Here is a 23,048-nt window from a genome sequence, read left to right on the forward strand (position 1 = left end):
TCTTCCAGAGATAGATCTCATGGCCTCTCATCTAAACAAGAAACTTCCCAGATACCTGTCCAGGTCCAGGGATGTTCAGGCGGAAGTAGTGGATGCGCTGACACTTCCTTGGTGTTATCATCCTGCTTACATCTTACCGCTTCTAGTTCTCCTTCCAAGAGTGATCTCCAAAATCATCATGGAACAGTCTTTTGTGTTGCTGGTGGCTCCAGCATGGCCACACAGGTTTTGGTATGCAGATCTGGTTCGGATGTCCAGTTGCCCGCCTTGGCCACTTCCGTTAGGGCCGGACCTACTATCTCAAGGTCCGTTTTTCCATCAGGATCTCAAATCATTAAAATTGAAGGTATGGAAATTGAACGCTTAGTTCTAAGTCATAGAGGTTTCTCTGACTCAGTGATTAATACTATGTTACAAGTTCGTAAATCTGTCTCTAGAAAGATTTATTATAGAGTTTGGAAGACTTACATTTCATGGTGTTCTTTTCATAAATTCTCTTGGCGTTCTTTTAGAATTCCTAGAATTTTACAGTTTCTTCAGGATGGTTTGGATAAGGGTTTGTCTGCAAGTTCCTTGAAAGGACAAATCTCCGCTCTTTCTGTTTTATTTCACAGAAAGATTGCTATACTTCCTGATATACACTGTTTTGTACAGGCTTTAATTCGTATTAAGCCTGTCATTAAGTCAATTTCTCCTCCTTGGAGTCTTAATTTGATTCTGAAGGCTTTACAGGCTCCTCCATTTGAACCTATGCATTCTTTAGACATTAAACTACTTTCTTGGAAAGTGTTGTTTCTTTTGGCCATCTCTTCTGCTAGAAGAGTTTCTGAGTTATCTACTCTTTCTTGTGAGTCTCCTTTTCTGATTTTTCATCAGGATAAGGCAGTTTTGCGGACTTCTTTTCAATTTTTAGCTAAGGTTGTGAATTCTAACAACATTAGTAGAAAAATTGTTGTCCCTTCCTTATGTCCTAATCCTAAGAATTCTTTGGAGATCCTTACATTCTTTGGATGTGGTAAGAGCTTTGAAATATTATGTGGAAGCTACTAAAGATTTCAGGAAGACTTCCAGTCTATTTGTTTTATTTTCAGGTCCTAGGAAAGGTCAGAAGGCTTCTGCTATTTCCTTGGCTTCTTATTTGGAGTCGGGTCAGGCCCCGCCTCAGAGAATTACAGCTCTTTCTACTAGATCGGTCTCCACTTCGTGGGCTTTTAAGAATGAAGCTTCAGTTGATCAGATTTGCAAAGCAGCAACTTGGTCCTCTTTGCATACATTTACTAAATTCTACCGTTTTGATGTATTTGCTTCTTCGGAAGCAGTTTTTGGTAGAAAAGTTCTTCAGGCAGCTGTTTCAGTTTGATTCTTCTGCTTTTGATTTAAGTTTTTTTCTTTCAAAAATGAAAATAAACTTATTTTTTTGGGTTGTGGATTAATTTTTTCAGCGGAATATGGCTGTTTTTATTTTTATTCCCTCCCTCTCTAGTGACTCTTGAGTGGAAGATCCACATCTTGGGTATTGATATCCCATATGTCACTAGCTCATGGACTTTTGCCAATTACATGAAAGAAATCATAATTTATGTAAGAACTTACCTGATAAATTAATTTCTTTCATATTGGCAAGAGTCCATGAGGCCCACCCTTTTTATGGTGGTTATGATTTTTTGTATAAAGCACATTATTTCCAAATTTCCTTTGTTGATGCTTTCTACTCCTTTCTTTATCACCCCACTGCTTGGCTATTCGTTAAACTGAATTTTCAGTGTGGTGAGGGGTGTATTTATAGGCATTTTGAGGTTTGGGAAACTTTGCCCCTCCTGGTAGGATTGTATATCCCATATGTCACTAGCTCATGGACTCTTGCCAATATGAAAGAAACGAATTTATCAGGTAAGTTCTTACATAAATTATGTTTGTTTTTTTGCAATTAAATATTTGTATTTATTTTTAATATTTTCTGCAATGTAGGATCCCCCCTTACCCTCCAACCTCCCCGATTCCTCCCAAACAGCTCTCAAACCCTCCTCCCTCTAACTAGTGCCACCATCTTAGGTACTGGCAGCTGTCTGCCAGTACCTATAAATTGCTTATTTTATATAATATTTTATTTAAGTTTCTGTAGTGTAGTGGTCCCCCACCCCTTTTTCTGTAGCACAGCGCCCCTTCCCTCCCTCTCCCTTTAGTTTCTATTTTCTGTGTGTAAGGTCCTCCCACTCCCTCCTCTCCCCTCTCACACATTCCGCCGGCAGAATGTTCGTTCCAGACAGTGACACAGTCTGTAACAATCTGGCATCTGCCTTCATATGGAACCGTAGCACCGATCGTGCTCTGGTTCCTTATGCGGGCAGATGTCTGGAGCTTAGGAACTCCAGCTCTCAGCTGTAAAATATACATATAAATGTGTGTGTGTGTATCTATATACCTGTACACACAGTTTAATAACTGTATTGCAAAAGATACATATTTTAAGAGCATTTAAAACTAGTTTTGTTAGCAAAATGCATAATAAATAATAGTCAATATCAGTTGTTTTAATACACATAATTATAAATATTGGAGATGCTGTGACTTGAACTACAGTCTACTAAACAGGTTACTATGGCTGGCCAGTTTTTAGTACATAAATTTGTATTTTGTGTTTTTTTCCTGCATATCAATGAGTATGGGAACATTGTTTTTCTCTTGGAGTGCCGAGCAGTAAATTCAGTAAAACAATTTAAACTTGAGTATAGTATATAATAAATAATCTGGAATTATGCAATGACTTTGCAGACCTTCTAACTTTAAAAATATTTTATAGTGTGCACTAATCCCCATGCTTGAATAGAAAGTGACATCATATCCTCTCACAGCACCAGACTCCCCTTTACCCAATCATATGTTATCTTCTGCGATCTGTGTGAAATTTGTTGATAGTTTTGATTTCTTTATTTTTTAAAAATCTTCAGGAAGTAAAAATGACAAAAGTCCCCACTATGTCCTGGTATACAACACAAACGTCTCATTGTTCTAAAAACAGAAAACAATAACAATGTCAATACAGTTGCATTTCACCTAATTGTGTGGAAGTTTGTATAATTATAAAGATTAATAGTCAAGTCAGTGGCTTGATAGCCATGAACATATTTATATCAAATAAGCCAGGCACTTCCAGACCTAAACCAAAGAAATCCATAGGACAAATGATTTACCCTTGTGCACAACTAACAGTATGATTGTCAGATTGTGACAAGTTCCTTAGGCTTTTGCTACTGACAGAAATGTAATCAAACATGTCTGGTCAAATGAAGCCTGTTTATGACAGCTACATTCCCAGATAAGACCAGTTAATGTTATACAGAGTGTACTAGGGCTGCAACAACTAATCTGTAAGATTGATCATAAAAATAGTTGTCAAGTAATCTCATTATTGATTAGGTGGTCTGCGATCAGTTGTTCAGTTGTATGGCACCAGCTGCTTCACTTTGATGAACCCTGCACATGGTATTGTGTAAAAAAAAAAAAAATTATTTCTATCTGATTAATTAGAGAAAATTAATGGAGAAAAAAACTAAACACTTTTTTTGCACAATACTATATGCAGGAGTTTGTCTGAATGAAGCAACTGGTGTCGTGCAACTGGACCAACTAATTGCAGACCACCTAATCCATAATCAGATTCATTGACAACTCTTTTTATGATCAATCTTACTGATTATTTTTTGCAGCCCTGCTCTATACCCAGATGCCACATCAGTTCACATGTAAGGCTGCCTTTTTCCAGCTGTGGGCTGCAATTTCAAATACTTTAGAAAAAAAATTATCAAATTATCTACGAAAATTCCTTTTTGACGTTAATGATAACGTTTTGTGAAACAAATGCTCGAGAAGCTTTTCCACAATGGTAAGAAAGTGTTTTTCAGCTACTAACACATCTACCCTTTAGTTGCAACTACTGGTATTTGTTGGTGCACTAAATATACAGTATATGATCAGATGTAACATTTTAAGGCTTAATGGTCTTTTTGTCCACATGTGAGAACAGATGTATATGTAAAGAGAAAAGATGGCCAAAAGGCAGGACTCAAGTGAAAGCGTTTAATGACACAATATATTACACATACATATATGCACTTACAAGATTAAAATGAATTTGCTGCAATTAGGAGGATCATGGGTGGTATAGATCTTATTGCTTCCCACAGCCGGCTTGTTGTGAATGCCGAGCGCTGCTGCACTGGATATGACTGGCAGGTAAATCCGGATACCTTGTCAGCAAGTCCTGTGGCTGTTGTGAGTGCAGGATACCGATACCTCTGTTCCAACCTAAATTGTCAGTTCTTGAAGAAGCCCGGCCGCTGACCGGGGGAAACGCGTCAGGGTATTGAACTGACAATTTAGGTTGGAACAGAGGTATCGGTATCCTGCACTCACAACAGCCACAGGACTTGCTGACAAGGTATCCGGATTTACCTGCCAGTCATATCCAGTGCAGCAGCGCTCGGCATTCACAACAAGCCGGCTGTGGGAAGCAATAAGATCTATACCACCCATGATCCTCCTAATTGCAGCAAATTCATTTTAATCTTGTAAGTGCATATATGTATGTGTAATATATTGTGTCATTAAACGCTTTCACTTGAGTCCTGCCTTTTGCGCCATCTTTTCTCTTTACATATACATCTGTTCCTGCATACGAAGCCCTGGTTTGGGAATACCAGGCTGGATTAAAGGCAGCAAGGCTTGGGCGCAGTGTTTTTCCCTGGAACCAAAGGGATCCCAGAAACTAATCATTTGGAATCATCTTGGAATCATTTGTAATAACATTGCCAAATATCCCTGAGCACAGGAAGTTGTATTGGTTTTACCTTCCATCAGAGGTACTGTTTCTTTTTACCATCCGATCAAATTGAAACATTGCAATTTGCAATTTTTATATTAACAAAAAGGACATATCTGCAAACTTATTGCAAACATTTTTAACATTATTTTGAGGTATAGCGCATTTTTATCATTATTTTTGTTTTGTCCACGTGTGAACAGACTCAATGTTTCACTTTTTACTTGGACTTCTTAACAACAAAATGGTTCATGTTTATTGAGGAGACAATACTTTTGAGTTACTCTGAAGTTTACTGTGGCGCTGGGATAAAGAATGGCAATCTAGTTTTCTCCAGTTAAACATTGCAATTCTGTTCATTTCCTGTTTCAAGGTTCTTCACAGTGAAGTCAAAAGTCAAACAACTGATGATATCATTCCCGTGGAGTGAAATAGTTTCCATATATTTCAATAACCCTGGATATATACATTTTTTTCCTTCTTGAGTCCTAGTTGCTGCAATAATCCCAGGTAAATTTGTGAAAATTCCTCTTGTTGTTATGTTTGAGGTATTTGTCGTCCTTTTTCAATTTTTTAATCATAAGGAACTGATGGTTAGGATTTTATCCTGGGTGACACCTGCAAAACGGGAACATATAATTTAGTTAAAATTAAACAAATATATGCACACATATAAGGCCATAGGAAGCGAGTGCAGAGATAGAAATAACAAAGAACACTGTGTTAAATTATATGTTATAAACTACTTAAATTCTAGTATAAAAAAGTTCCATTACTGTATTTTATTTTTTTTAATCTTATTATGTTTAATTATTTTTAATTGGTTAGTCACGTCTAAGTATCATACCCAGAGCAATTCTGTGCTGTCCGAGCTAGACACAGCCAATGATTGATATACAGTATATGTAAGTACTCAGAACATTTTATTTTTACACTAGAACATACCTTTAAGCTGTATGAAAAAGCAAATGGAAGTAAAAGAGAAAATATAGAGAACCATAAAACAGAATAAACAACAAAAATAAAAATCCTGCTTGTTCAATAGGCAAGTTCCATTTTTTTTTAGCTAACTATGGCTTCCACAGAGGTGGAAATCCTGTAAATATATCAGTCTGATCCTGCTGAAAAGCTAGCCCAGTCTTAAAATAACAGGCAGTCCTCTGAATGAGAGAACCCCAGGTTTATATTTCAGCCTCTCTGGACCTCATCAGTGAGGTGCAGTTGTATCTCTCTAAGCACGTGAACAAGGAGTGCACATCTGATTTCCCCTTTGTACTCTTAGGGTGACCCCCGGGTAATTTGCATAAAATATAGAGACCCTTAACTGAGAATTAAAAACAGCTAAAAAAAAATCCTCCCTTAACAGGCCAGTGCAACTCGGGTACAGTCTCTTAACTCAATTTGCCTTTTACAGAGGAGAAATAGCCTATATTATTGCAAAATAAAACCTTTGTCCTTACAGAAACTGTTATATTGGACTACAAACAACCCTGATGTTTTCTATATAGTCTTAATAAATGCCTTTCACTATTCTTTTATAGGTAGATAACAAATAACCCTTTACTATTAAGCAAAATAAGACCAATAGGTAGATTTATCCAACATTGCTAAATGCATCTTGTGAAATGCTTGTGCAATGCCATCCCCTGCACATTTGCAGTCAATCGGCCGCTAGCAGTGGGTGTCAATTAAAAAAAAAAAAGGTGGCAGACAAGTTGAGGAGCAGCGGTTTTACGACTTCTGCTTCTAAACTTTCGGCGTAGAAAGCAGCATTCGCTGCTTGATAAATCTACCCCCAAGAATCAAATAATGTCTGGGGAACACTTGAAAAGATTGTGTAGCTAGGCTAAGCAACCTTTATGCTGTTTGAAGTCATCTTTATGTAATCCACAATCCTCACAAGCTAAAGACAAATGTATATTTTAATAAAGATTATAGGTGGTGTAAAATCTGACTTACCACTGTCAGGTGCCCGTTCTTAGCTTTGTACACTTGGGATTCTGTCCCTGATGTAAAATCAACTCTCCAATCTTTTCCCTGGAAGTGGTATACAGCGCTGACAGGAAGAAAAAGAATGTGGCGTCACATACTTAAATGACAATAGAATAATTGGTATTGTGCTATTATGAGTGTCTGTGATTCTTAAAGGGATATTAAATTGAAAATAAATGTGAGATATAATGATCCATTCAAAGCGAAAATTAGCTTGTGAATATGATGTAGATATATTTTTCAAATTATATTAGTTTTTTCACTATTGAAGATATAAGTGTAAAGGTTTAGTATTTATAAAGTAGAAACTAAAGTAATGGGATTTGTCATGTAGAAACCTAGGTTTCCCCTTATATATCTCTACTGCTGAGGACAATTAGAGAAAGACATAAAACAGGTAATAAAAGTGAATATGAAAACAAGACTTGGTAGAATATAGGATGTTAACATAACAATCTAAAATGGTTTCTATTCAACCTTGTTTACACACTATTTTTAATGTTTTAAATAAAAAAAAGAAAGTAGACAAGATCAAGATCCAACAATGACAAACAAAAACAAACATATAAAATTAAATAATCTCACATAAATTTATATTATGGATCTTTTTATCAAAGAAAAATATCTCATGCTATCCTGCATTAGGCATAACGTGTGTGTGGGGGGAGTGGAATAAACAAGCATCATCAAATTATCCTCCTCTCACTAGCTAGCATTTGGATGTCATGATCAAGGGTTTTAAGATATACCCTCCCCCCCCAATTTAGTATAAATTATGTAATATTTTTACACTACTCATTTGTGTATCAAGTTGTTCTGATATCATATAATAATATAACTTTACTAATTATTTTGTATCTTGGCTCTCATTTAGATTTCCAGCTTTTAAAAATTAATTTCTTGGCCACTAAAATAACTATATTTATTAGCTTTGCTTTATTACCAATGATTTTAGCATCCATAAGGAAAAATTATCTTCTGGATTAAACTGAACATTCTCATTATTCACCATTATTCCTTATACACCATTATACATTATCATTATTCAGAAGCTTACTTTTTATCTTTTTTTTTTATTTTATAAATTGTTGAGCACTCGTAGAAGCAATATAAAAGGTTAGCATAATCTAGTGTACGTTTTTTTTTACAAAAAATGTTCTATACCTTTCTCCATCTGGAGATATGCCAAGGAGAATTATATATACTCACTGTAAAAGGTGTATATGAGACTCACTCCAAGAAGATGACATATTTTTCTATTTTACTTATAGTTTTCTTTATAGTTTTTTCTAGAACTTGAAATATTTGTAAAATATTCCCTTTTTGAACCAAATTATTCATTAGACCCAGTGACTCTTGAATTATTACGATTTTATTCCAATATGAAATTATCCAATTTTCACCCAAAAATGTAACTAATCAGGATTTCTAACAATAGGAAGATGATTTGAAATAGTATATTTACCATTTCATCTTTTACACATTTTTGCCATGCAATCATTGTAAAGTTTTTTTAGTGGACAGTTGTCCATGTGGTATATGTGTAATGACTTTGACTGAATATAGCTAGATCATATTGTTTTCCAAATATATCGAGGTTCAATAACTGTTCTTTGTTAACCAATCAGCTACAATTTCCCCAAAGCATCTTAGATTATAATATTCTAAATTTGGAAGTGATAACTCTCCCAGATACAAAAACATTATCTTCCATGATTCAGATAGAGCATGTAATTTTAAACAACTTTACAATTTAGTTCTATTATCTAATTTGCTTCATTCTCTTTGTATTCTTTGATGAAAATCATACTTAGGCAGGCTCAGGAGCATTAATGAACTAGCTAGCTGCTAATTGGTGGCTGCACGTATATGTTGTCATTAGCTTACCTGATGTATTCAGCTAGCTCCCTGTGGTGCATTGCTTCTCAGTCAACAATACCTAGGTAGGCTCAGGAGCAGAAATGCATTACAGGGAGCTAGCTGCTGATTGGTGGCTGCACATATGACTGTTGTTATTCTCTTATGAAAGAAATAGTTTGGGTTTCATGTTTATTTAAACCAATCACCTACTACTCCAAGCAAATTATTTTTATCTGAACCCTTTTTTTTTTTTTATTAATCCACAAAATTTCTGATTTCTTTCATGTAATTGGCCATGAGCTAGTGACGTATGGGATATACAATTCTACCAGGAGGTGCAAAGTTTCCAAAACCTCAAAATGTCTATAAATACACCCCTCACCACACCCACAATTCAGTTTTACAACTTTGCCTCCTATGGAAGGTGGTGAAGTAAGTTTCTGCTAAGATTTCTACGTTGATATGCGCTTCTCAGCATTTTGAAGCCCGATTCCTCTCAGAGTACAGTGAATGTCAGAGGGATGTGAAGGGAGTATCACCTATTGAATTCTATGGTTTTCATCACGGGAGATCTATTTCTTAGGTTCTCTGTTATCGGTCGTAGAGATTCATTTCCTACCTCCCTTTTCAGATCGACGATATACTCTCATATTCCATTAACTCTACTGATAACCGTTTCAGTACTGGTTTGGCTATCTGCTATATGTGGATGGGTGTCTTTGATAAGTATGTTTTTATTTACTTAAGACACTCTCAGCTATGGTTTGGCACTTTATGTATTTGATAAAGTTCTAAATTTATGTATTCTACTTATATTTGCCATGATTCAGGGTTTTCAGTATATTTCCTTTTGCAGACTGTCAGTTTCATATCTGGGAAATGTTTTTTAGGAAAAAATGTATTTTCTTACCTGGGGTGTAGTCTTTTTCAAATTGACTATCTTTTAAATTTGCTGGCAGAATTAGGCTCAGCTGAGGGCGCAAAAATGCTTAAGTTTATTGCGTCATTCTTGGCGCGAGATTTTTTTGCCGCAAAGTTAAATTCATTGACAGCAATTTTGGATCATCTTCCGGCATCAAACTAAGAGTCCTTCATCAAGGTGCGTCTTCTGTGACGCGAGTGTGTCATTTCGCGGACGTTTTTGGCGCCAAAAAATAGTTTTCTGTTTGTGGCCAGTGCGTCATACTTGGCACCAAATAAGTTAATTATTAAGGCCCCATTTCCTTTATGCCTCTTGCCTTTTCTCTATGTCAGAGGGCTTTGCTGTTTGCATTTTTTCCCATTCCGTGAAACTGCCATATAAGGAAGAAATTGATAGATTTTTGCTTTATATGTTGTTTTTTCTCTTTACATTTGCAGATGTCTCAGAAATCACGGTTGGAACTTTGCTGCCAGACTAACGGTTCTGACCAAAGCTAAGTGCATATGTTGTAAACTTGTGGAGGTTATATCTCCAGTTGTGGTTTGTAATAGTTGTCATGATAAACTTTTACATGCAGAAAATGTATCCATCATGTAGTAGTATCATTACTGTTGCTGTTCCCTCAACATCTAATGCACAAGATATACCTGTAAATTTAAAAGAATTATTTCTTATTCTATACAGAAGGCTGCTATATGCCAATTCCGCCTTCTGATAAACGTAAAAGGTCTTTTAAAACTTCTCATAAAGTTGATGAAATTTCAAATGACCGACAACATACAAGAATTATCCTTCTATGATGAGGATCTACCTGGTTCAGAAGATCCTGCTCAAGATATTAACACTGGATAAATCTTCTTATTTGTTTAAATTGGAGTATATTCATTCTTTTTTAAAAGAAGTGTTGATTACATTGGATATGGAGGAACTAGTTCTCTTGATATTAAAACTAGGTAAACGTTTAAATGCTGTTTATAAACCTCCTGTTTTTTTCCAGTTCCTGATGCTATTTCTGATATGATTTCTAAGGAATGGAATAGGCCTGGTACTTCTTTTGTTCTTCTTCAAGGTTTAAAAAATTGTACCCTTTCCAGCAATTTCTTTAGAGTTTTGGAAAAGATCCCGAAAGTTGATGGGGCTATCTCTACTCTTGCTAAACGTACTACTATTCCTACAGAGATAGTACTTCTTTTAAAGATCCTTTAGATAGAAAATTTGACTCTTATTCTAGGAAAGCATATTTATATGCTGGTCATCTTTTCAGGTCTGATATTCTTTGGCTGATGTTGGCAGCTGCATCAACTTTTTGGTTGAACATTTAGCGCAACATGAATTGGATTCTGATTTGTCTAGCAATTGTTCGCTACTCCAACATGCTAATCATTTTATCTGTGATGCTATTTTTGATTTCATCAAAATTGATGTTAAATCTATGTCTTTAGCTATTTAGCTAGAAGAGCTTTGTAGCTTAAATCTTGAATGCTGACATGACTTCTAAGTCCAGATTGCTATCTCTTTCTTTCCAAGGTAATAAGTTATTTGGTTCTCAGTTGGATTCAATAATTTCAACTGTCACTGGGGGGAAGGGATTTTTTTTGCCTCAGGATAAAAGACCTAAGGGTAAATCTAAAGCTTCTAACCGTTTTTGTTCCTTTCAACAAAATAAGGAACAGAAATCTAATCCTTCCCCCAAGGAATCTGTTTCCAATTGGAAGCCTTCCTCAAATTGGAATAAGTCCAATCCATTTAAGAGATCAAAGCCAGCCCCCAAGTCCGCATGAAGGTGCAACCCTCATTCCAGCTCAGCTGGTGGGGGGCAGTTTACGATTTTTCAAAGATGTTTGGATCAATTCGGTCCAAAATCAATGGATTCAGAGTATTGTCTCTCAGGGGTACAGAATAGGATTCAGAGTAAGACCGTCTGTGAGAAGATTTTTTCTCTCACGCATTCCAGCAAACCCAGTACAGGTTTAGGCTTTCCTGAAGTGTGTTTCAGACCTGGAGTTATCAAGGGTAATAATGCCAGTTCCGTTTCAGGAACAGGGTCTGGGGTTTTATTCAAATCTATTCATTGTCCCAAAGAAAGAAAATTCATTCAGACCAGTTTTGGATCTAAAGATTTTGAATCGATATGTAAGAGTACCAACTTTCAAAATGGTGACTATAAGGACTATTCTGCCTTTTGTTCAGCATGGGCACTATATGTCCACAATAGACTTACAGAATGCATATCTTCATATTTCGATTCATCCAGATCACTATCAGTTCTTGAGTTCTCTTTTCTAGACAAGCATTACCAATTTGTTGCTCTTCCTTTTGGCCTAGCGACAGCTCCAATAATCTTTTCCAAGGTTCTCGGTGCCCTACTCTCTGTAATCAGAGAGTGGAGTATTGCAGTGTTTCCTTATTTGGACGATATCTTGGTACTTGCTCAGTCTTTACGTTCTGCAGAATCTCGCACAAATCAACTAGTGTTGTTTCTTCAAAGACATGGTTGGAGGATCAATTTACCACAAAGTTTTTTGATTCCTCAGACAAGGGTTACCTTTTTAGGTTTCCAGATAGATTCAGTTTCCATGACTCTGTCCCTGACAGACAAGAGATGATTAAAATGTTTCAGCTTGTTGGAACCTTCAGTCTCAATCATTCCTTCAGTGGCTATGTGCATGGAAGTTTTAGGTCTCATGACTGCAGCATCGGATGCGATCCCCTTTGCTCGTTTTCATATGAGACCTCTCCAGCTTTGTATGCTGAACCAATGGTGCAGGGATTATACAAGGATATCACAATTAATATTCTTAAATTCCAATGTTCGACTCTCTCTGACTATGATTCTAGGGGCCTCTTTCGTTCATCCAACCTGGACTGTAATCACAACAGATGCAAGTCTTTCAGGTTGGGAGGCTGTTTGGGGATCTCTGACAGCACAAGGGAATCTCAAGAGGCAAGATTACCAATAAATATTTTGGAACTCTGTGCGATTCTCAGGGCTCTTCAGTTTTGGCCTCTATTGAAGAGAGAACCGTTCATTTGTTTTCAGACAGACAATATCACAACTGTGGCTTATGTCAATCATTAGGGTGGGACTCACAGTTCTCAAGCTATGAAAGAAGTATCTCAGATACTTGTTTGGGCAGAATCCAGCTCCTGTCTAATTTCTGCGGTTCATATCCCAGGTATAGACAATTGGGAAGCGGATTACCTCAGTCATCAAACTTTACATCCAGGGGAGTGGTCTCTCCACCCAGAGGTGTTTTCTCAAGTTGTTCAGATGTGTCCAGAAATAGATCTGATGGCATCTCATCTAAACAAGAAACTTCCCAGGTACCTGTCCAGGTCCAGGGATCTTCAGGCGGAACCAGTGGATGCGTTGACACTTCCTTGGTGTTATCATCCTGCTTATATTTTCCCACCTCTAGTTCTTCTGCTAAGAGTGATCTCCAAGATCATCATGGAGCAATCGTTTGTGCTGTTGGTGGCTCCAGCATGGCCTCACAGGTTTTGGTATGTGGATCTTGTCCGGATGTCCAGTTGCCAACCTTGGCCACTTCCACTAAGGCCAGACCTTTTATCTCAAGGTCCGTTTTTCCATCAGGATCTCAAATCATTAAATTTGAAGGTATGGAAAATGAACGCTTAGTGCTTAGTCATAGAGGTTTTTCTGACTCTGTGCTTAATACTATGTTACAAGCTCGTAAATCTGTTTCTAGAAAAATTTATTATCGAGTTTGGAAGACTTACATTTTATGGTGTTCTCATAAATTTTCTTGGCATTCTTTTAGAATTTCTAGAATTTTACAGTTTCTTCAGTATGGTTTGGATAAAGGTTTGTCTGTAAGTTCCTTGAAAGGACAAATCTCGGCTCTTTCTGTTTTATTCCACAGAAAAATTGCTAAGCTTCCTGATATTCACTGTTTTGTACAGGCTTTGGTTCGTATCAAGCCTGTCATTAAATCAATCTCTCCTCCTTGGAGTCTTAATTTGGTTTTGAAGGCTTTACAGGCTCCTCCATTTGAGCCTATGCATTCTTTGGACATTAAACTACTTTCTTGGAAAGTGTTGTTCCTTTTGGCCATCTCTTCTGCTAGAAGAGTTTCTGAATTATCTGCTCTCTCTTGTGAATCTCCTTTTCTGATTTTTCATCGGGATAAGGCACTTTTGCAGACTTCATTTAAATTCTTACCTAAAGTTGTGAATTCTGACAACATTAATAGAGAAATTGTTGTCCCTTCTTTGTGTCCTAATCCTAAGAATTTTTTGGAGAGATCTTTACATTCTTTGGATGTGGTGAGAGCTCTGAAATATTATGTTGAAGCTACTAAAGTTTTCAGGAAGACTTCCAGTCTATTTGTTAGCTTTTCTGGTTCCAGGAAAGGTCAGAAGGCTTCTGCCGTTTCCTTGGCTTCATGGTTAAAGCTTTTGATTCATCAAGCTTATTTGGAGTCGGGTCAAACCCTGCCTCAGAATTACAGCTCATTCTACCAGATCATTCTCCACTTCCTAGGCTTTTAAGAATGAAACTTCAGTTGATCAGATTTGCAAAGCTGCAACTTGGTCTTCTTTGCATACATTTACTAAAGTCTATCATTTTGATGTATTTGCTTCTTCGGAAGCAGTTTTTGGTAGAAAAGTTCTTCAGGCAGCTGTTTCAGTTTGATTCTTTTGTTTCTGATTTAAGTTTTTTCTTTTCAATTATGAGACGGAACTTATGTTTTGGGTTGTGATTAATTTTTTTCAGCGGAAAATGGCTGTTTTTATTTTTATCCCTCCCTCTCTAGTGACTCTTGCGTGGAGTTCCACTTCTTGGGTATTGCTATCCCATACGTCACTAGCTTATGGACTCTTGCCAATTACATGAAAGAAAACATAATTTATGTAAGAACTTACCTGATAAATTAATTTCTTACATGTTGGCAAGAGTCCATGAGGCCCACCCTTTTTATGGTGGTTAAGATTTTTTTGTATAAAGCACAATTATTTCCAAATTCCTTTGTTGATTCTTTTTACTCCTTTCTTTATCACCCCACTATTTGGCTATTGGTTAAACTGAATTGTGGGTGTGGTGAGGGGTGTATTTATAGGCATTTTGAGGTTTGGGAAACTTTGCCTCTCCTGGTAGGATTGTATATCTCATGCTTCACTAGCTCATGGACTCTTGCCAATATGAAAGAAATTAATTTATCAGGTAAGTTCTTACATAAATTATGTTTTTGTGTGTTTTATTCTATAGCCAGAGAAATACCCAAAGTCCTCCAATAACTTAATAATTGTAGCAAAATTGTTTTTTGGCATGGTGTCAAGAACCCCCCCCCCCAGATTTTTTTTTTTTTTTTACTAACGCTATTCGTAAACCTTAACTCCCATATAACACTGGATTTTATAGTCTGACCCCCCCCTCTTCCAGTATATAGGGGCAGAGGGGGAGACAGACCACTGAAAGTGGGGAAGCACCACTTGTTTGACTATTTCAGATGGTAATGAAAAGCCTCCAATAAACTGAATTGTGGGTGTGGTGAGGGGTTTATTTATAGGCATTTTGAGGTTTGGGAAACTTTGCCTCTCCTGGTAGGATTGTATATCTCATGCTTCACTAGCTCATGGACTCTTGCCAATATGAAAGAAATTAATTTATCAGGTAAGTTCTCATATAAATTATGTTTTTGTGTGTTTTATTCTATAGCCAGAGAAATACCCGAAGTCCTCCAATAACTTAATAATTGTAGCAAAATTGTTTTTTGGCATGGTGTCAAGAACCCCCCCCCCCCCAGATTTTTTTTTTTTTTTACTAACGCTATTCGTAAACCTTAACTCCCATATAACACTGGATTTTATAGTCTGACCCCCCCCCCCTTCCAGTATATAGGGGCAGAGGGGGAGACAGACCACTGAAAGTGGGGAAGCACCACTTGTTTGACTATTTCAGATGGTAATGAAAAGATATTTCTTTCATGTAATTAGCAAGAGTCCATGAGCTAGTGACGTATGGGATATACATTCCTACCAGGAGGGGCAAAGTTTCCCAAACCTTAAAATGCCTATAAATACACCCCTCACCACACCCACAAATCAGTTTTACAAACTTTGCCTCCGATGGAGGTGGTGAAGTAAGTTTGTGCTAGATTCTACGTTGATATGCGCTCCGCAGCAAGTTGGAGCCCGGTTTTCCTCTCAGCGTGCAGTGAATGTCAGAGGGATGTGAGGAGAGTATTGCCTATTGAATGCAGTGATCTCCTTCTACGGGGTCTATTTCATAGGTTCTCTGTTATCGGTCGTAGAGATTCATCTCTTACCTCCCTTTTCAGATCGACGATATACTCTTATATATACCATTACCTCTACTGATTCTCGTTTCAGTACTGGTTTGGCTTTCTACAAACATGTAGATGAGTGTCCTGGGGTAAGTAAGTCTTATTTTCTGTGACACTCTAAGCTATGGTTGGGCACTTTTTTATAAAGTTCTAAATATATGTATTCAAACATTTATTTGCCTTGACTCAGAATGTTCAACTTTCCTTATTTCAGACAGTCAGTTTCATATTTGGGATAATGCATTTGAATTAATCAATTTTTTCTTACCTCTAAAATTTGACTTTTTTTCCCTGTGGGCTGTTAGGCTCGCGGGGGCTGAAAATGCTTCATTTTATTGCGTCATTCTTGGCGCGGACTTTTTTGGCGCAAAAATTCTTTTCCGTTTCCGGCGTCATACGTGTCGCCGGAAGTTGCGTCATTTTTGACGTTATTTTGCGCCAAAAATGTCGGCGTTCCGGATGTGGCGTCATTTTTGGCGCCAAAAGCATTTAGGCGCCAAATAATGTGGGCGTCTTATTTGGCGCCAAAAAATATGGGCGTCGCTTTTGTCTCCACATTATTTAAGTCTCATTTTTCATTGCTTCTGGTTGCTAGAAGCTTGTTCTTTGGCATTTTTTTCCCATTCCTGAAACTGTCATTTAAGGAATTTGATAAATTTTGCTTTATATGTTGTTTTTTCTCTTACATATTGCAAGATGTCTCACGTTGCATCTGAGTCAGAAGATACTACAGGAAAATCGCTGCCTGTGCTGGATCTACCAAAGCTAAGTGTATCTGCTGTAAACTTTTGGTATCTGTTCCTCCAGCTGTTGTTTGTAATGAATGTCATGACAAACTTGTTAATGCAGATAATATTTCCTTTAGTAATGTTACATTACCTGTTGCTGTTCCATCAACATCTAATTCAGAGTGTTCCTGATAACATAAGAGATTTTGTTTCTAAATCCATTAAGAAGGCTATGTCTGTTATTCTCCTTCTAGTAAACGTAAAAGGTCTTTTAAAACTTCTCATTTTTCAGATGAATTTTTAAATGAACATCATCATTCTGATTCTGATAATGGTTCCTCTGGTTCAGAGGATTCTGTCTCAGAGGTTGATGCTGATAAATCTTCATATTTATTCAAAATGGAATTTATTCGTTCTTTACTTAAAGAAGTCTTAATTGCATTAGAAATAGAGGATTCTGGTCCTCTTGATACTAAATCTAAACGTTTAAATAAGGTTTTTAAATCTCCTGTAGTTATTCCAGAAGTTTTTCCTGTCCCTGATGCTATTTCTGAAGTAATTTCCAGGGAATGGAATAATTTGGGTAATTCATTTACTCCTTCTAAACGTTTTAAGCAATTATATCCTGTGCCATCTGACAGATTAGAGTTTTGGGACAAAATCCCTAAGGTTGATGGGGCTGTTCTCTACTCTTGCTAAAGCGTACTACTATTCCTACGGCAGATAGTACTTCCTTTAAGGATCCTTTAGATAGGAAAATTGAATCCTTTCTAAGAAAAGCTTACTTATGTTCAGGTAATCTTCTTAGACCTGCTATATCTTTAGCGGATGTTGCTGCAGCTTCAACTTTTTGGTTAGAAGCTTTAGCGCAACAAGTAACAGATCATAATTCTCATAGCATTGTTAATCTTCTTCAACATGCTAATAATTTTATTTGTGATGCCATCTTTGATATCATTAGAGTTGATGTCAGGTATATGTCTCTAGCTATTTTAGCTAGAAGAGCTTTATGGCTTAAAACTTGGAATGCTGATATGTCTTCAAGTCAACTTTGCTTTCCCTTTCTTTCCAGGGTAATAAATTATTTGGTTCTCAGTTGGATTCTATTATCTCAACTGTTACTGGAGGGAAAGGAACTTTTTTACCACAGGATAAAAAATCTAAAGGTAAATTTAGGTCTAATAATCGTTTTCGTTCCTTTCGTCACAATAAGGAACAAAAGCCTGATCCTTCATCCACAGGAGCGGTATCAGTTTGGAAACCATCTCCAGTCTGGAATAAATCCAAGCCTTTTAGAAAAGCCAAAGCCAGCTCCCAAGTCCACATGAAGGTGCGGCCCTCATTCCAGCTCAGCTGGTAGGGGGCAGATTACGTTTTTTCAAAGAAATTTGGATCAATTCTATTCACAATCTTTGGATTCAGAACATTGTTTCAGAAGGGTACAGAATTGGCTTCAAGATAAGGCCTCCTGCAAAGAGATTTTTTCTTTCCCGTGTCCCAGTAAATCCAGCGAAGGCTCAGCATTTCTGAAATGTGTTTCAGATCTAGAGTTGGCTGGAGTAATTATGCCAGTTCCAGTTCTGGAACAGGGGCTGGGGTTTTATTCAAATCTCTTCATTGTACCAAAGAAGGAGAATTCCTTCAGACCAGTTCTGGATCTAAAAATATTGAATCGTTATGTAAGGATACCAACATTCAAAATGGTAACTGTAAGGACTATCCTGCCTTTTGTTCAGCAAGGGCATTATATGTCCACAATAGATTTACAGGATGCATATCTGCATATTCCGATTCATCCAGATCACTATCAGTTTCTGAGATTCTCTTTCCTAGACAAGCATTACCAGTTTGTGGCTCTGCCGTTTGGCCTAGCAACAGCTCCAAGAATTTTTACAAAGGTTCTCGGTGCCCTTCTGTCTGTAATCAGAGAACAGGGTATTGTGGTATTTCCTTATTTGGACGATATCTTGGTACTTGCTCAGTCTTCACATTTAGCAGAATCTCATACGAATCGACTTGTGTTGTTTCTTCAAGATCATGGTTGGAGGATCAATTTACCAAAAAGTTCATTGATTCCTCAGACAAGGGTAACCTTTTTAGGTTTCCAGATAGATTCAGTGTCCATGACTCTGTCTCTGACAGACAAGAGACGTCTAAAATTGATTCAGCTTGTCGAAACCTTCAGTCACAATCATTCCCTTCGGTAGCCTTATGCATGGAAATTCTAGGTCTTATGACTGCTGCATCGGACGCGATCCCCTTTGCTCGTTTTCACATGCGACCTCTTCAGCTCTGTATGCTGAACCAGTGGTGCAGGGATTACACAAAGATATCTCAATTAATATCTTTAAAACCGATTGTACGACACTCTCTGACGTGGTGGACAGATCACCATCGTTTAGTTCAGGGGGCTTCTTTTGTTCTTCCGACCTGGACTGTAATTTCAACAGATGCAAGTCTGACAGGTTGGGGAGCTGTGTGGGGTCTCTGACGGCACAAGGGGTTTGGGAATCTCAGGAGGTGAGATTACCGATCAATATTTTGGAACTCCGTGCAATTTTCAGAGCTCTTCAGTCTTGGCCTCTTCTGAAGAGAGAATCGTTCATTTGTTTTCAGACAGACAATGTCACAACTGTGGCATACATCAATCATCAAGGAGGGACTCACAGTCCTCTGGCTATGAAAGAAGTATCTCGAATTTCTGGTATGGGCGGAATCCAGCTCCTGTCTAATCTCTGCGGTTCATATCCCAGGTATAGACAATTGGGAAGCGGATTATCTCAGTCGCCAAACGTTGCATCCGGGCGAATGGTCTCTTCACCCAGAGGTATTTCTTCAGATTGTTCAAATGTGGGGACTCCAGAAATAGATCTGATGGCTTCTCATCTAAACAAGAAACTTCCCAGGTATCTGTCCAGATCCAGGGATCCTAAGGTGGAAGCAGTGGATGCATTGTCACTTCCTTGGAAGTATCATCCTGCCTATATCTTTCCGCCTCTAGTTCTTCTTCCAAGAGTAATCTCCAAGATTCTGAAGGAATGCTCGTCTGTTCTGCTGGTGGCTCCAGGCATGGCCTCACAGGTTTTGGTATGCGGATCTTGTCCGGATGGCCTCTTGCCAACCGTGGACTCTTCCGTTAAGACCAGACCTTCTGTCACAAGGTCCTTTTTTCCATCAGGATCTCAAATCCTTAAATTTAAAGGTATGGAGATTGAATGCTTGATTCTTAGTCAAAGAGGTTTCTCTGACTCTGTGATTAATACTATGTTACAGGCTCGTAAATCTGTATCTAGGAAGATATATTATCGAGTTTGGAAGACTTACATTTCTTGGTGTCTTTCTCATCATTTTTCCTGGCATTTTTTAGAATTCCGAGAATTTTACAGTTTCTTCAGGATGGTTTGGATAAAGGTTTGTCTGCAAGTTCCTTGAAAGGACAAATCTCTGCTCTTTCTGTTCTTTTTCACAGAAAGATTGCTATTCTTCCTGATATTCATTGTTTTGTACAAGCTTTGGTTCGTATAAAACCTGTCATTAAGTCAATTTCTCCTCCTTGGAGTTTGAATTTGGTTCTGGGGGCTCTTCAAGCTCCTCCGTTTGAACCTATGCATTCATTGGACATTAAATTACTTTCTTGGAAAGTTTTGTTTCTTTTGGCCATCTCTTCTGCTAGAAGAGTTTCTGAATTATCTGCTCTTTCTTGTGAGTCTCCTTTTCTGATTTTTCATCAGGATAAGGCGGTGTTGCGAACTTCTTTTGAATTTTTACCTAAGGTTGTGAATTCTAACAACATTAGTAGAGAAATTGTGGTTCCTTCATTATGTCCTAATCCTAAGAATTCTAAGGAGAAATCATTGCATTCTTTGGATGTAGTTAGAGCTTTGAAATATTATGTTGAAGCTACTAAGAATTTCCGAAAGACTTCTAGTCTATTTGTTATCTTTTCCGGTTCTAGGAAAGGTCAGAAGGCTTCTGCCATTTCTTTGGCATCTTGGTTGAAATGGTTGAAATCTTTAATTCATCATGCCTATGTTGAGTCGGGTAAAACTCCGCCTCAAAGGATTACAGCTCATTCTACTAGGTCAGTTTCTACTTCCTGGGCGTTTAGGAATGAAGCTTCGGTTGATCAGATTTGCAAAGCAGCAACTTGGTCCTCTTTGCATACTTTACTAAATTCTACCATTTTGATGTGTTTTCTTCTTCTGAAGCAGTTTTTGGTAGAAAAGTACTTCAGGCAGCTGTTTCAGTTTGAATCTTCTGCTTATGTTTTCATTAGATTAAACTTTATTTTGGGTGTGGATTATTTTCAGCAGGAATTGGCTGTCTTTATTTTATCCCTCCCTCTCTAGTGACTCTTGCGTGGAAAGATCCACATCTTGGGTAGTCATTATCCCATACGTCACTAGCTCATGGACTCTTGCTAATTACATGAAAGAAAACATAATTTATGTAAGAACTTACCTGATAAATTCATTTCTTTCATATTAGCAAGAGTCCATGAGGCCCACCCTTTTTTGTGGTGGTTATGATTTTTTTGTATAAAGCACAATTATTCCAATTCCTTATTTTTTATGCTTTCGCACTTTTTTCTTATCACCCCACTTCTTGGCTATGCGTTAAACTGATTTGTGGGTGTGGTGAGGGGTGTATTTATAGGCATTTTGAGGTTTGGGAAACTTTGCCCCTCCTGGTAGGAATGTATATCCCATACGTCACTAGCTCATGGACTCTTGCTAATATGAAAGAAATGAATTTATCAGGTAAGTTCTTACATAAATTATGTTATTTATATATATATATATATATATATATAATATATATATATATATATATATATATAAATATACACACACACAGGTCTAAGGATAATAGAAGAGTGGAAAGGGCATACGCCTGTCTTGTTCCTCTTCCTAATTTAAATTGCTGAGATAGTATCCAGTTTATCAATACTGTCGAGCATGGCTCATTGTACAATAGCTTATATTAAAGGGATATGAAAACCCATATTTTTTTCTTTCATGATTCAGAATGGAGCATGCAATTTTAAGCAACTTTCTAATTTACTCCAGTTATCAATTTTTCTTCATTCTCTTGGTATCTTTATTTGAAAAGCAGGAATGTAAGCTAAGGAGCCAGCCAATTTTTGGTTCAGAATTTGTTGTTAGCGCTTGCTGATCGGTGGCTAAATGTAGCCTTAAAGGGACACTAAACCCAATTTTTTTCTTTCATGATTCAGACAGAGCATGCAATTTATAAGCAACTTTCTAATTTACTCCTATTATCAATTTTCTTCTTTCTTTTGATATCTTTATTATAAAAGCAGGAATGTGATGCATAGGAGCCGGACCATTTTTGGTTGAGAAACCTGGGTTATGCTTGCTTATTGGTGGGGAAATGTCAGCCTCCAATAAGCAAGCACTATCCTGGTGCTGAACCTAAAATGGGCTGGCTGCTAAGATTTACATTCCTGCTTTTAAAATAAAGATAGGCAAGAGAACGAAGAGAAAAATTGATAATAGAGTAAACTAGAAAGTTGCTTAAAATTTCATGCTCTATCTGAATCATGAAAGAAAAAAATTGAGCTCAGTGTCCCTTTAAGAGGTGTGAATGGGCTATTATATGTGTCAGTTTCGGGAGACCTTGCAGTTTCTATATAACAAAATAAATAATTTTCGGTGTAGCTTTTCAGGATTAAAGCTCTTGGAGCAAGGAGGATTTTAACAAACAAAATTATATAGCATGTGTGATCACTCAAGAAACTTGGTTCTCAATATGATCAGAAAGCAAAAAGCGTTTTCAGGAGCAAGGATCTTCCTTCTTAATATGAGGAGAGTCCACGGCATCATTCCTTACTGTTGGGAAATACTGAAATCTGGCCACCCGGAGAATGCAAAGACACCCCAGCCAAAGGCTTAAATACTCCCCCTACTTCCCTCATATCCCAGTCATTCTTTGTCTTTCATCACAGAGTTTGGCAGAGAAGTGTCAGAAGATTCAGAGTAGTTCCTTATAAGGGTATCTACTTTCTAAATGGGAATGGAGTTTTAAGTAGTCTTTTCAGGCCCTCTCAGTGAGAGCATTGACTAATGTTAGAGTCTGGAGAGTGTCAGGAGAGTTTTTCTGTGAACCCATCCAGACTCATTTAACAGCTCCTAAGCAATCAGTGTTGACGAGTTTCACTGCCTGCTTCCATCACTCAATGTCCATGTCAGGAGTGACGCTACAAGACTGGCAAACTTCAGAGGCTGGTGTTTCTGTTCCTCAGGCTATAGATTCCGTAAGATTGTTTTCATTTTTTATAAACATATAATAACGCAGAAGACAGGGTCACAGTGTGGCTCCTTTTATCTTTATGGAATCATGGGTTTATTATCTCCAGAGGGGGATTATTGAACAGGGGTGATTAATCACATAATTTT

The 23,048-nt window shown here is 37.4% G+C and overlaps 1 protein-coding gene across 1 annotated transcript in view; it reads right to left on the minus strand.

The window, feature by feature from the left end:
• Positions 1–5,269: 5,269 nt before the first annotated feature.
• MYO1H (myosin IH) overlaps positions 5,270–23,048 on the minus strand; it is a 372,029-nt gene continuing 354,250 nt past the window's right edge. Inside the window, 2 exon segments of the mRNA XM_053702119.1 lie at positions 5,270–5,437; positions 6,779–6,875. Of these exon segments, the coding sequence (XP_053558094.1) occupies positions 5,414–5,437; positions 6,779–6,875 (121 nt within the window). The 3' untranslated portion in view covers positions 5,270–5,413.

Source organism: Bombina bombina, chromosome 2 (assembly GCF_027579735.1).
Source record: "Bombina bombina isolate aBomBom1 chromosome 2, aBomBom1.pri, whole genome shotgun sequence".
In the NCBI taxonomy this organism is placed as follows: domain Eukaryota; kingdom Metazoa; phylum Chordata; class Amphibia; order Anura; family Bombinatoridae; genus Bombina; species Bombina bombina.